This window comes from Prionailurus bengalensis, chromosome A2 (genome assembly GCF_016509475.1).
Source record: "Prionailurus bengalensis isolate Pbe53 chromosome A2, Fcat_Pben_1.1_paternal_pri, whole genome shotgun sequence".
Classification (NCBI taxonomy): Eukaryota; Metazoa; Chordata; class Mammalia; order Carnivora; family Felidae; genus Prionailurus; species Prionailurus bengalensis.
Window position 1 is genome coordinate 30368348 of NC_057348.1, and position 15141 is coordinate 30383488.

The 15141-nt window shown below is 43.1% G+C and overlaps 1 protein-coding gene across 28 annotated transcripts in view; it reads right to left on the reverse strand.

The window, feature by feature from the left end:
• The window catches only part of CADPS (calcium dependent secretion activator), a 476275-nt gene that overhangs the window by 171528 nt on the left and 289606 nt on the right, over positions 1 to 15141 (reverse strand). For all 28 annotated transcript variants that reach the window (XM_043587832.1, XM_043587835.1, XM_043587838.1 and 25 more), the window contains exons 8-9: positions 14473 to 14612; positions 2950 to 3016 (exon numbers count right to left, since the gene is read on the reverse strand). In XM_043587832.1, the coding sequence (XP_043443767.1) occupies positions 2950 to 3016; positions 14473 to 14612 (207 nt within the window). The remainder of the gene's footprint in view (positions 1 to 2949; positions 3017 to 14472; positions 14613 to 15141) is intronic.

The window sequence follows — 15141 nt, forward strand, 5'->3', positions numbered from 1 at the left end:
CGACGTCCCCAACGCACCTCAATGGCTCTTGAAAGTTATGAGAATCATGTGTAAGTGAAACCTATTGAAATCCCGAAAGTGTTCTCTTCAGCTGTCCAGGAAAGATGTGGAACTTTACACGGGCTATGTATGCCCTCTGCTGATTTTCACATGTGAGCGCGGAACTTGGCTTTTAGCGACTGTGCGATTCATATCTTCTTGTGGTAGAAAGCTCAGCGTGAAGGCCCCGAGATGTCTGTGTTCCAGTTATACCGCCTAACACAATCATTCTCTCCTTTTCAGTTCAGTACATATTGTACAGACAGGCTTCACTGATATTTTGGGCACATTTCCTCGTGGTTTTTTTCCTGAAGAGTTTTTTTCCCTCTGAAATCGCTTGCAAAGCGAGAGGTCAGCTATTTCTCCTAAGTATGTCATCATTTCAAAGATTTTCAGAGAAAAGTCATGTGTCCAGTGGACCAATAGCTCAGAGGAGGAGGGGAGATTGTGTATCATGGTGAGAGGGCCACCTGTCCCGCTTCCTCTGGGAAGCTACCACCGGCCACTCTCCAGGCCGTTTGATCTTTCCTTTCTCAGAACCACTTGAAGCCTAGCCTAGGTCCTTCTTCTCTCTCTTTCTTTTCCTTCTTTATTCCACCAAACATGTCCTGGATGCCCATGCCAGGTACTGAGCTAGACGATGTATATGTGTGTGGCGGGGGAAAGAGGGAAGGACACAAAGATAAATTGGAAACCAAACCAGCCCTGAGACAGCACATAATCTACTGGGAAAGGCCGGGCAACCTCACAAGTGATTCCAAGAAAGGCCGCTCTGCCCAGCGAGAAGCGCTGCATGGGGGAGAACTGTCCATAATCTTGCACTGTATTTTTTGGTGCATTTTGTCTCTCCATTTATAATGCCCTCTCTTTAGAGAGGACACCAGATGTTTTTGCTTGCCTAGCATCCATTTCTCCTTCTGGTCATGGCATCCTGGTTTTGCACTGGAGACAGCCCAGTGGGACTGTTAAATCAAAGTGGCACGGCCTGCCCCTGCTAAAAGCTGGGTGTGTGACCCAAGCGGAACTGATCTCTCTTTCATATTCGGCCACTGGAGATACAAGGGTAGAAAATGTTCAGAGCAGACTTTGTCTTAGGACCACATCGATGACACAGCCAGGGTTCCCTCCACCTGGATTTCTGGCACTGCTCTGGGTCCTGTCGTAGTAAGGATGGCTCATTCAGCTTTTTCAACATCCTGTTATTATTACCTTAATTAGCTTGGGTCTGTTTCTGCTGTTTGCATATATAAAGCACTTCTGACAGATTCCCTTCTGGGAGTGAAAGATCAGGCCTCATAGTTCTTCTCTATGACCTACCAAAGAAGTGCCCTACACAGAGAAGATGCTCAATAAATACTGGTCAGTTGATAGTTTGAAGAAGTGTATCTCAGGATGAAATATACTCCTTGCCTAGCTATGGATTATTTAGGAGTTTGGGCACAATTCCAACGTTTTCCTTGGGCTAATTTATTCTAAGATTTTGTTCTACCCCATAGCAACCACAAAAGCAAAAATGACCTCTTGCTTATAGCCAGAGAGATGCATTTTGCCATAGTAGCACAGCAGAGACTTGACTAGGTCTACAGGAAGTCACATCTTAGAAGGTCAGGGTTGGTAGAACCTTCAAGGCCATCAGGCCTAAGAGGCAGCTGCTTTATAGTTAAGATTTAGAATTGGAATGGCTCTAAATACTAGTCAATGCCTATAGTGAACATAGTAACCCCATGAACACTTTTAGTCACTAAACCACAAGTTGCCTTGCTTTGTGGCATCTTCCAGAATACAGCACATATATAAATTTTTTTTTTTTTTTGCAAATTAAATTACAGTGTATATGCTCTGGTGGAGACCGCAAATTAAAAAGAGGCAATGGCAAGTGCCCTTATAAACTGAAAAATCCTGACGCAAGAAGCAGATGAACCAAATTTTAAAAAGGGCGGGGAGATTATCAAGGACAAGCAGCACTATTTCTGGACATTTTTTCTTAAATAGACAAGAGAGCAAAGGTACTATTTATACATTACTCATATATTATTAATACCAATATCTACATCCACATCTGTATCTATATATAGATAGATGTTCCTTGCTGCATGGTTAATAATAGTTCCAATTGGGGAAGCCCACAAGTCCTTCAAAAAGGAAAATTCTACAAATACGTGAGCCAGAGCTATCTATGCAAACGTGGAAAAATGTCTATAGTGATTTATGTTAAAAAAACAAAAGCGAGCTGTAGGATGACACAGAGTTTGGATATATATATATATATATATATATATATATATATGTATATCTGGAAAGATATATTTCAGACCTTTAAACATAGTTAAAGGAGGTCAGTTAAGACTTTTGGAAGCCCTATGAATCAAGGGAGTGGCATACTCCCCCCACCCCCAAACACCAGGGAATTCAAAATCAAACATACCGAACAGTAAAAGAGATGTCAAAAGTCTAAGTAAATTCTGACTCTTTTTCGTAATGGGTATCTTTAGAAATAGCACATTCTTCTAAAACAATGTCAGTGTTCCTAATGGCCCAACCAGGTACACGCTTGCTTCCTCCCTGGGGCCCTGCGTCACGGGCAGCTCACCTCTCCCACTTATCTTACGTATTCCTGCATTCGAGGATTCTAAAATAACGAGCATGCCTTAATTTTTCTAATTTTAAAGTGATGTAAAAATAGGGAAAAGCAACGCAAGGGAGTGCTGTGGGTAGCGGAAATTTCGATGTCCCTCTGAAGTGTAGTCACATGCTTATACAATGGGTAAGAATCCATTAAGCTAACTGCTTGAGCACTGTGTGCTCTAAGTTAGACCTCAAATAAAAACCATTAATTAATCCTTGATCTTAATCCTTAATCCAAATCTTTAATACTGATGGCTCTTAAGACAGACAAAGTTGAAGAGTTACCTGGACCAATACAAAAAACCTCTTCTTCCATCTCTTCCAGACATTCTTACCGATGGCCCATAAATACCTAAGGAAAAAGAAAAAGACCAGAGTTGCATTAACGCCTGAGCGACTGCACTGTTTAATTCACTTGACTGTGAAGCTTGGTACTCATAAACGAGGAAATGCACATGGCTCAGAAAAAGAACACAGATTTTGGCGCTGTGTGACTGAGGATAAGGAAGAGCAAGCCAAAGTTCGCTTCCACTCCCAGAAGGAATTGTGGCCTCCTCACACTTGACTAATATTCTTTGATTGATTCCAGAAAGCACCTTGGAAAATGTTACATTAAGACTTAAGTTTTGTATGTGCTGGAAGTCTATTAGGTAGGGAAACTCCTGCCAAAGCTGCACGAGAGAAAAAAAAGAAGGCTAAATCCTACAACCAGCCCCTATGCCTCATGTCGAGGCTCAGCCAGGAGCCACCCCCAACCCCCCACCTTTGCTCTAATTCTGTCAAATGCAGGTATATTACAGGGAATAAATTTCACGTCAACATAGAAAGTTCTCCCTATACCTCTCCCCTTTCCCCAAATGCTCTTCTGTTGATGGAAATTAATCTTGATACAGAAAAGTGAAATAAAAGGAGAGTTAAGAATTACAGAGGAATAACTCAAAGCTATCTGGAGATTTTACAAGTGGTCTTACTAATTCATTCTCAAATTACTCCTCTTGCCTTGTGGATTGCCGCATACTAAACTGGCACTAATCAAGGAAGTGAGGCCCCTGGTTTTCAGGCTCTACTGGACCAAGTGAGGAGAGATCTGGTCATACTCAAAAACATTCAAATACTCAAGTTCCCAAACTGGCTTTATCTGCTATAAAAATCAACTGGACAACTTCCAAATCCTCACTTCACCTGGAATCAGACAGAATTTCCGCTTTGGAACATAAAGAAGAATGCACCTAATTAAAATTTATACCATTTGACAAATTTCAGGGGCTCTGAGAACTGGCTGGTGGCCAAAATGTGCTCAGATCTTTAGGCCAGAAACCCAGGAGTCATCCTGGGTTCTTCTGTTTCCTCCTCCTTACTCCTTCATTGCCAAGTGCAGCTAATTTTTACTTCCTGCAAAGTTCATCACTCTGCTCAGTCTCTACCCCTCACACCCTCACTATTTCAGTCCCAGCCCACAGCTTTGCTTCCATGGACAGTGGTAGAGGACACTTTTAATGGGTGTCAAGGACCCCCAGAATGATTTTCATCCCCCTCCTGGCCATGAGATGCGGCCCACCATTTGCAGATGCTATCACACCTTTCCCTGATGAAATTCCTTCGGTGGGTCTCCCTTGTTTACATGAAGGGAGCCTCAAACTTTGGCCACTCACATTCCACTTTCATGATCTATCCTGTATCTGCCCACCTATTCTATGGTTTACTTGGCATTTTCCTTTAAATTAACTTATTTAACACAAATACATTTATTTTGAAAGAAAACTTTATATTATAGCCTTGATACACTACTTATATATTACGTGGCTCACATGAAAACACATACGTAAACATTTAACGAACATACGCTTGTCTGTACATCACTAAGATGATTGTGTGTGCCATCAGTGATATAAATCCACTCAGGGAAACTGTAGCCTATAGAGATAAAATCCAGCATCTTGACCTGGCCTGAAAACTTGTTCATTCTCTGGCCCTGCTCGACTGTCTACACTCAGCGTCTGCACATTACATTACCCGTAATCCCTGACCACACCAGGAAGTTTCACACTTGTGTAATTTTGCATGTGCTTCACAGCCTGGAATTGTCTACTCTCAGCAGCTTATGTTCAAACTCACATTCTTCCTAAGTTTAAATCCCTACCTTGATGTCATCACCCCCCCTGGGCCTTGTGGATGACTCCTCTGTTACAATGATTATACTACTATAATTTGTCTTTATATTTATTGTTCCTACTGGATTGTGAGCTCTTTGAGGGAAGGAACCTTATTCCTTCTTTCTAAATTCTTATTTATAAATTCCTAGCACAGAACCTTGTTGTGTTTTTTAAATTCCTAGGATGGTTCTTGATATGTAGTAGGAGGTCAGTATATATTTGTTCTATTTCAATGGGTTTGGAAGGCCATGATCTTGGGAAACCAGAGCAACCTTTGTAAATGTTTCCGATGAGGTTTTAAAACACTGCATAAAGACATGCAACCCATCACCAAGTTCTTTGGGTTTTCCATCCAAAATATATCTCAACTGTTTCCATCCCCACTGCTGCTCCCCAGTCAAGCCTCCAAGATGTCCACCTGGGCCACAGCAACAGGCTGTGTCCTAACCGGTCTCCCTGCTTCACTCTTGCCCACACTCCATGCACTACACAGCAGAGAGAGTGACCTTTTTAATGGCTAAGTCAGATTGTTAATACACTCATTATAAATCAGGATAGGAAGTGATGGAAGGGTTTGACCAGGGCAGAGACATGATCATATGGCTGTTTAAGATGGTTCCAGGGGCTGCTGGATGGAGAAGGCACTGTGGATGAAGGGGGCAAGAGAGAAGGCAGGGAGATCAGCAAGGACCTGGTGGCAGTGGTCCAGGGGCAAGAGATAGCATGGTGCCTGGACCAGGACTGAGGCCATGGCAGTGGTTAGATGGCTGGTAAGTACATCAGCCCTGAGGCCAACATGGTCAGCTCCACTGTTGATTTGATTCCCCCCCAGCCGCCATCCACTGTCCTGGCCAGTGCTCTCAACCTTCTCAAAATAATATATTCACATATTCATGGCAGACATTGACATCAAAAGGAGGTGTGGCCAGGGCTAAAGAGGAAGAGGGTTCACTGGCCCGTACTTGTTAGCATTATTGTCTTTCGGTTCTCATTATGATGGTTACTCTGAGATGCTGGGCAAGGCGCTTAACTGTCTGGTGCCCTGGAAAAGGGAATGGTTCTTCTCCTGAAGGGTTGTTGTGGGGATTAAATGAGAGGATTCTTGTGAAATAGGAGCACGAGGCACAGCAGAAAGTAGATACACAATAAATGTCAGCCTTATTATAAACTATCTCTGTGTAGAGAGCAAAGTGTATCATTACTAGTAGTAAATAATAGCTAAATATGTGAAAAGAAATCTCCTCGGACATATGGACATAGGAAAACAGATGAAATGAAAATCATATGAAGAAAGTGGGTGAAAACATTTGTATTTGTAGTAATGACTGGCAAGGTTATAACAGTCTCCTACTTTTCTGGAATTATATCTGGCAGCCACTACCCATTTTCTTTTTCCCCTTTACTTGAACTCACATAGAGAAATTCAGAACAGTTAACACAGACACTACATTCGAAGTTTGTAATTTTTTTAACACTTTTTTTTAAATGTTTATTTACTTTTGAGAGAAAGAGAGAGCGAGACGGAGTGTGAGCAGGGGAGGGGCAGAGAGGGAGACACAGAATCCGAAGCAGGCTCCCGGCTCCGAGCTGTCAGCACAGAGCCCGACGCGGGGCTTAAACCCACGAACCATGAGATCATGACCTGAGCCAAAGTCGGACGCTCAACCTACTGAGCCACCCAGGTGCCGTTGAAACTTATCATTTTAGTTGATGGAAATGAAAGCAGGAAAAGGAATTCACTAAAAGCCACAGAATATAACTCACACTGAAGCATAATAAAATACTAGCTACTGCTTGATGAAGTTTTACTAGTATGCTGTGCTGTCTCAGGCACTTTACTCAAATTTACTGTACCTACCCGGAGGGGGTAAGGCCTGGAGTCTGGAGCCATGTCGCCTTGGTGCATGGACCCGACACAAAGTACATGCTTATGGTTAGGTACTTCATTACATTATTATTCCTATTTTACAGGTGAGGGATCTGCACTCCAAGTAACCAGCTCAGGATTCCACAGCTGGTGAACGGAACAGCCAGAACTGAAACCCGGAATAGTCTGGTTCTAGAGTACCCTTTTCACTGCACTATTCTTCGTTCCATTTTAGACGAAGGACTTAGGTTTCTTTTTTTTTTTTTTTAATTTTTTTAAGTTTCTTTATTTATTTTGAGACAGAGAGAGACAGAGGAATACAGAGAATTTATTTCTGTATAAATAAATGGGGGGAGGGGCAGAAGAGATGAGAGGGAGAGAATTCCAAGTAGGGTCCGCACTGTCAGCGCAGAGCCTGACACGGGGCTCGAACTCACAAATCTTGAGATCATGACCTGAGCCGAAATCAAGAATCAGCTGCTTATTGGACTGAGCCACCCAGGCGCCCCCACGAACTTGTGTTTCTTTCCTGAAATGAGAACACGAATTGCTATTCCAATCGGACTTTTCCGGTGAAAGCCTTCTGAATGGGAAAGCTGAGTGGGATCGGAGAAAAAATCAACAATCCTCCTTTGCAAAGTATCAGTTGGTTTGCGTGAAGGAGGGGCTTTCCCTCGGAGGTTTTCCTCAGAATTTATTGCTAATTTGGCACATACCAGAAGGTGTCAAAACCGAGAAAAACTGAGGGCTGCACCGTATCATTTCTGTCTAGTCAGCTCCGGCTCTGTATTCTCTTAGGCTGAAACGCGCTCAGGAGACAGGACGCAAAGTACCTGCAGCAGATGGGAGTTCTGTCATTGCAGATGCACCGGTGGCCTTCCCCTCAAGCTCCTCACACTACAGACAGATCTATCTGCATGGGCATTAGTGGCCCTCGACTCTCTCTTCGGGCCATCGGGATGGTGGCAATCTGGATTTACAAATAAATCAGCGTTCCAGAGTTGGGAGCCAAAGTTTAGCTTGATGGTTGTATTTCAGACTCGGGGTGGAAACACCTGTGTGTGAGTTTGGACCCTGCCACCAAGTGCCCTTTGGCTTAGCTGCCTGTGCCTCCGTTTCCTCGGCTGTAACATGGGGACAGTGTGCCAAGGTGTTGTGGGGGCTGACGGGGACCATGCACGGTGAGTGTTTAGCACAGACTGGCGCATAGTAAGTGCTCGGTGACGTTAGGTAATATTGTGGCTTGTCATTATCCTTAGTAGTAGCAGTGGCTGTAGTAGAAATAGCAGTCTTAGTAGAAAGACGTCCCTGTCAGTTTCATTCTATGAGAGGCCAGAGTGAACTACAAACAACAAAACAGAGGAAAGAGAAAGATACTCTTGGGTCTTCCATGGCCCCCTGGCTCCAGCATCCCTGGGTCTTGGGACTACTTGGCAGGGCAGCACCCATGGTGATGCTTGTAACTTGTCACTTGTATAAAAAACGGGACGGTCTTCCTTCCTCTGATGCTTGTGAGTGTCGATGAATTAGTAACTCAGTTCTATTTATTAAACATCCCCTGGGCTTAGCACTAGGTGTACACATGGTGGGTGATCCATAGCTATTCATGGGGAAATGTTTTACTGTATGTCTTCTCCCAGGATGCCTGGGGAGGAGCAGCCAGGGCAGGGAGAAGAGTACAGGCTCCCCTCAGGACCTCGGCCAGAATCACTTGCCCCTGGACCCCTCACGAGGGGGTAAGGATGGCCGACAGGGACATGGAGACCAAGGATAGGTTGAGGTTTCAGTTTGGCGGGCTGTGGAGCCAGAAATTACACGTCCGACTTCGGCTCAGGTCATGATCTCACAGCTGGTGAGTCTGAGCCCCGCGTCAGGCTCTGGGATGACAGCTCGGAGCCTGGAGCCTGCTTCAGATTCTGTGTCTCCTTCTCTCCGCCCCTCCCCTCTTTGTGCTCTGTCTCTTTGTCTCTCTCTCTCTCTCTCTCTCTCTCAAAAATAAATAAATGTTAAAAAACTGAAAAAAAAAAAAAGAAGAGAAGTCACATTAAGACAAAACCAAGATTCTTTCTGGAGGCATCTCTCCCTTCCTTGGAGAGTGAGTGAGAGCATGGAGGGTACAAAGACTCCAGATGCCTGAGGCTTCTTGCCACAGCCCAGCAGGAAGATGCATGGATTGGGGAGAAGCACCATAAATGAATGATAGCAAACACTGGTAAGAATAACCTCCACCACCAGCTGTTCCACAGCTGTAGCCCTTACCAGGTATCAGACCCTGTTCTAAATGCTTTACATGTAGTAACTCATTTAATTTCTCACAACCTTATGAGGCAAAACTATCGTGACTTTATGCCGAGCAAAATGAGGTCCACAGAGGTTAAGCAACTTGCCTACAGCTGGTAAGTGGTTACTGCCAAGGATTATATCCTAAGTAATTGACCTAATTGGCATTTACAGACAATAATACAACAAAGAACATAAAACAGAATCATAAAAATATTCAGTTAGTCCAAAAGAAGGCAAAGAAAAAAAAAGGAAAAAAAGAAAAAAGAGGAAAAAGGAACAAAGATTAGAGAGAACAAACAGAAAAAAAGCAAGATGACAAATAGCAATTTTTTTAGTGTATGTTTATTTTTGAGAGAGAGTGAGTGTGCGCACACACGAGTGGGGGAGGAGGAGAGAGAGAGGGAGACACAGAATCCGAAGCAGGCTCCAGGCTCTCAGCTGTCGGCACAGAAGCCAATGCGGGCTCAAACCCATGAACCACAAGATGATAACCTGAGCCAAGGACAGACACTTTACCAACTGAGCCACCCAGGTGTCCAACAAACAGCAATTTAATTTAAACCTAACTATATCAATAATCACAATAAATACAAATAGGCTAAATATCCCAATTCAAAGGCAGAGATCTTCAGATTGATTTCAAAAAGCTAGAGTCAAATCCATGCTGCGTACAAGAAATGCACTTTGACTCTAATGGCATAAATTAAAAATAAAAGGATGGAAAAGATTTACGATGCTAACATTAGTCTTTTAAAAAGTTGGGGGGGGGGCTGTATTACTGTCACACAAAGTAAATTTCAGGGCAAAGAATATTACGAGGGATAAAGAACAGTTCATAATAATAAAGGGGTCAATTAATCAAGAAGTTACAATAACCTTAAATGTTTATGCGTCTCATACTAGAGCTTCAAAATAAATGAGACAAACATGGACAGAATTGTAAGATGAAACAAACAAATCCACAATTATAGTCACAGATTACAATACTTCTCTCTCAATAATTGATAGAAAATCAGGAAGTATTTAGACGATTTCAACAACACTATCAGCCAACTTGATTTAATCGGCATTTACAGAAAATAAGCCAATGAAGGAGATAAAATGGACCCTAGAAATATTTAATTAGGTCAGTCATGGCAGTCTTGTTTGAGAGTCTATGCCAATCTGAGCGGTGTCTTGGAGACTTACAGGGAAGAGAGAGGAATGTGATAGTTGGAAGAACAAGACGTCTAAAGCAACAGCACAGCTAAGAAAATGGAAGAGGAACGGGGATTTTAAGAAGAATGGCTGAGACATATAAACTGTATCCCTTGCAAGTTCTGTTAAAGCCTAACAGGAAAATCAGATTTGCTGTAAATTACTCTGGGTTGGGGCACGGCAGTTCATTGAATGAAACCAAGGTGGAATCAGGGGAGCTATTTCATTCAAGTTTGGGTCCTCCATTTAAGGTTGAACCAGAAGGAATAATGTAATTCTAGACACAGCTCTAATGCTTACTCTCACTTGGGCAGGACTGTTCACCACCCCCACGTCTGTTTCCCATATATGTAAAGTGGGAATTCATTCATTTACTTACTCATTTATCCAACAATTAGATTAATTTATTGGGCTTTTACTACCTGGTAGGCCCTGTAATAGCTACTTTGAACAAGGGAGACAAAGGTCCCTGATGACAAGGAACTCAGAGTCTAATGGGGAAGAGAGACGACAAACTAATAAACAAAGAAATATGTGATGTGTGAGTCGATGATGAGTGCTCTGCTGAAAATAAAGCAGAGTAAGAAAGAGAGAAGACACAGGTGGGCCAGGCATTCTGACATGGCAGACAGACATGCAGAAATCAGGGTGAACCAGGTGGAAAGTTGGGTGGGGGAGAAGAGGCATCCAAGGCAAAAGGCATCCAAGGGAAAGATGGGGCCGAGGGCCCTGAGGTGGGGGTGCACGTGGAGGTGGGGAGGAGCAAGGAGGCCACTGTGGCTGGAAGCGTGATCAAGGTCATATAGGTAGTGGAGTTTTTATCAGATAGGGCCTCGTAGCCATGGTAACAACACTGGCTTTGACTGTGAGATGGGGAATCATTGGAGGTTTTCCAGCATTTGAGTGGCAGGATCTGACTTGTGTGTTAAAAAAATTACTCCGGCTTCATGTCGGGAGACAGACTACAGGGAAGGAAGGACAGCAGGAGGGGGGCTGCTTAATCAGTAAAGGCACAAGTGAGGGAGTTAAGGGTTCAAGGCTTGGATCCAAATGGTGATATGGTGGTGGTGAGGAGAGGCTGAACTCTGGATTTCTCTCAAAGGTACAGTGAATAGAATTTGCTGATGGATGACATGAGGGGGTGAAAGTGAAAGAGAAATGTCAAAGATGACCCCAAGATTCTTGGTCCGAGCCAACTGGGTGAAGGGAGAGGCCATTTATTAAGATGGGAGGATAATGATATGTAGTCCTTGTGAGGCTGTTTCAGGGAAGAGATGAGAACATGCGTGTGAATGCACTTGCTGAACTTGAAAACACCATATGGATGTAAAATATGAAAAATAACTCTCTGAGGAGCTGCTTATTGTCAAATAGGCCCAGATACTCAGGTCTTAAGGCCCCAAAATAGTGTTGACTTTCTCACTAACATTTTTCTGCTCAATAAGGAAAGTTATTCTGAATGTCCCAGTCTACCAACAAGGACTAATTTACAGTAATTCTTATTTTTCCTTTTATGTTTTAATAAACATTAAAGTAGATAAAATTTATAACCTCAGCCATGCTTCTTGAAAATTCCTTTCTCTCTACCATTCTTTAAGCTGTAACACTATTCTGATATTTCTTTCCTTCCCTACACAATGGGGCTCGAGAAAGCTTTTTTAAGTTTAAATGAGAAAAAAATGGTAGTCCATAAGAAATTCTTTTAATTTCCTTGGGTTATCCCTTGTGGAACTAATTTTGTCCACCCCTGATTTAGGCCACAATGGGTCTCTGGCAGTGTTGTTAAGAAAGCTATTGTCTACTTTTCAGGGCTACTTTAGGCTTTCCTAGTATATTTCCTGGCAGATGGGTAATTTTTACATGGGAGTCTAGAAACACGAAATAGCTGTGGAAACTGTCAGAAGTTGAGTTACATATTTCTTCTGTCATCTGCAGGGTCAAGATAGCTTGAAATGTCTCAGTAATTTTACAAATGAACCAAAAGAAAAAAAAATTACTGAATTCAAATCAGTTAGTTCAGTTCCCAGCAGCGTAAATGAAGAGAATGTGGGATATGGGAGTGTGTCCCCTGGGGAAATTACTCGGTATGTAAAGTTTGCTGTGGGAATTAAATAAGGGAGTGCTTGTGAAACTCCATACTAGGTGGGGTGAGCTGCTGATCCTATAAGGAAGTTTTTTTTAAAAAACTGAACTTTTGGGGCGCCTGGGTGGCGTAGTCGGTTAAGCGTCCGACTTCAGCCAGGTCACGATCTCGCGGTCCGGGAGTTCGAGCCCCGCATCAGGCTCTGGGCTGATGGCTCGGAGCCTGGAGCCTGTTTCCGATTCTGTGTCTCCCTCTCTCTCTGCCCCTCCCCCATTCATGCTCTGTCTCTCTCTGTCCCAAAAATAAATAAACGTTGAAAAAAAAAATTAAAAAAAAAAAACTGAACTTTTGAGGACAGATACATCCAATCATATTTTTGTTGTCTCTCTCTTCAGTCTGTCCTACCCTCCTCATTTCTCTCTCTCTCTCTCTCTCTCTCTCTCTCTCTCTCTTTCCCTTGCTCACTCTATCCTGCTCATGCTCCTGTTCCTTTAGCAAATAGTTACTGAGCATTTATGAGCAAGTATTTTTGCAAAAGATGAAGAATGTTTTCCTGTATGCTATAAAGACCTAACAGAATTCTCTGACCCTTTGTCTCGCAACTGGGATGTTTACATCAAGGGGGAGAAATTCCACTTAACATTTGGAATAGATGCCAGGAGTATGATCAGAAGGAGGAAAAGGCGACTTCACAAACACTTCGTGACACATCTTCATGAGATGCTAACGTAACTGGGGAGAAGCTAGCTGCCCTTCATCATGATGGTGGAAAAAAGACGAAATGTGTAGCAAGGGTCTGGCTCACCCTCCCACAGCTGTCCACTGGCCGCAGGCAGAACAGCTGTGGCAAAACCCCATCTCAGGCTCTGGGAACAGCTTGGTCTCAGGATAATGCTATCCAAATTCTTCAAATCCGTGCCAGAGCTCAAGGGCAGTACGGGGTCTCCAGCTTGTTGGGAAACCTTTTCTTTCTCTGGGGTTCCCCATGCCTGACTCCCTCTGGTGCCCTGACTGGGAGGTACCTATCTTTTCTTGAAACCTTGAGCTTTCCATGTTCCCTGGAATACAAGGCACTAACTCCCTACAACATCATTCTTTACTTCCTGATCACATGCTGCTGTGGTCTGCTCATGTGCTGGGGTGTGTACTTCCTGTCCTAACCGCTCTCTCCTTGGACCTCTTTAAATGCTTCTATTTGAATGTGTCTTACTCACTGGCTAGTCCCTGGGTTTGGGTTTTTGTAGCCCCTAAACCTCTAGCACTGTAGAGCACTAAGCCTCTAGAATTATAATCAATTCTCAGTTTTCATTTGCATTTTATGACTTTAAACCATCTCATGAATGCATACACCCCAAAGGGAATTAATGAGATGTTTCTAGAGGAGCTAAGCAGAATGATAGCCGGTGGCAAACGGTACCCGCAGAATAATTGAAAAACAATCCATTCCCTTCTGTTGGTTAGACATTCCCCTCTTCAGTGATATGGCCCAACTCCTTTCTAAGTGATCACATTTACTGAGAGAGTGGTGTCCAAGCAGTTTAATGGAATAAACCATGGCATTACCCAGTTGTCAATGAAGATTTCCTGTACAAATCATTGGTTTGATCTGTGAAATGAAGCTTATTTTGTTTATTCTTTTTATGCTACTTGAAATAACTGCTCATGCCTCTCAACCTTAAGAACTGAAAATGATCATATATTTCCTATGTTTCGGTCATTTTTTTAAAAGACTTCGCTGAACACTACACTCTAACACTGATTTAACGTTAATTGTTTGAAAGTCGCCTATAGCACCTGCTCATGTCTCTTGGACGTGGTTGTTAAAGAAGGTGCGAGAGGATGAATCATAGAGTCTGAAAGATCTAGATGCCACTGAAAGATACACAAAGCCAATGAAACCTCCTAAACCAGAATCACTTAGCATGCTTGAATTGCACTGGAAATCCTATTAGAAAAAAAGAAGGAAATCAATCTATTTTGGCAGCACAAATGCACATCCAGTAATCATAAGAATTGAGGTTTGTAGCAAATATAAAAATCAAGAAGTTTTACAAAAGTTTTATAAAAACTGAAGTTTATAGTAAATATAAAAACCAAGAATCTCTCATGAATCCTTTATATTTCCTTCCATGCAGTTCTCTGAAGATCAGCTTTTTTCTTTTTAAAATTTTTAAGAAACGGATAAAAACCTCTCCCAAACTACCACTTAGAGAAGAAACACTTACCCAGAATGCTTCATGTTTTGAGGCTTATCCATTCGGACAGCAAGTTTGATTTTGAGGTCTTGATCGGGGCAGTTTTTGGAGACTGTCATTTTGTGCCACTCTGACTGTTTGGGGCTGTTTGGGGTAGGGTGGAGAATAACCTGTAGGCGAAAAGGACATCCATGTTAGCCAGAAAGCGGAGACACTGTTACAGGCGTGTTGTTTTCAATGAGAAACTCTGCTGCTGAAAAGCTGCGCGTCTTGCCCAGCTCCCAGGGAGGCGTTTAAATGAAACAGAGGCTTGGCCACAGGACTGCAATTCAAGGCTTCATCTACCAACCGTGGCTGCCTCGTGCCAAGCAGAGACCAGCCAGCGGGCAGAAATGGTGTTCTCCTGCTCTCCTCTCTCTCCCTGGCTAATTCAGGAAAAGTAATGATCATGATTTCAGTCACTCTGCTTGTGCATCTTTCTGAAATTCTGAAGTCCCAAAGCAACCCAGGACAGAGACTCAGGCTCATCATCCATATAAGAAGGCGGATGTATGAAAGAAAGACATGAGAGATTACACAGTAGAGCACCTCCCGTCCGCTCATTTTTCGCTCCCCTGTCTCAGGAGGAGGAAATCTCTCAAAGGCCATGGGGAATGCGGAAGGGACTTTATGGGATGGATGAGAAATGAGAGGCCTAGG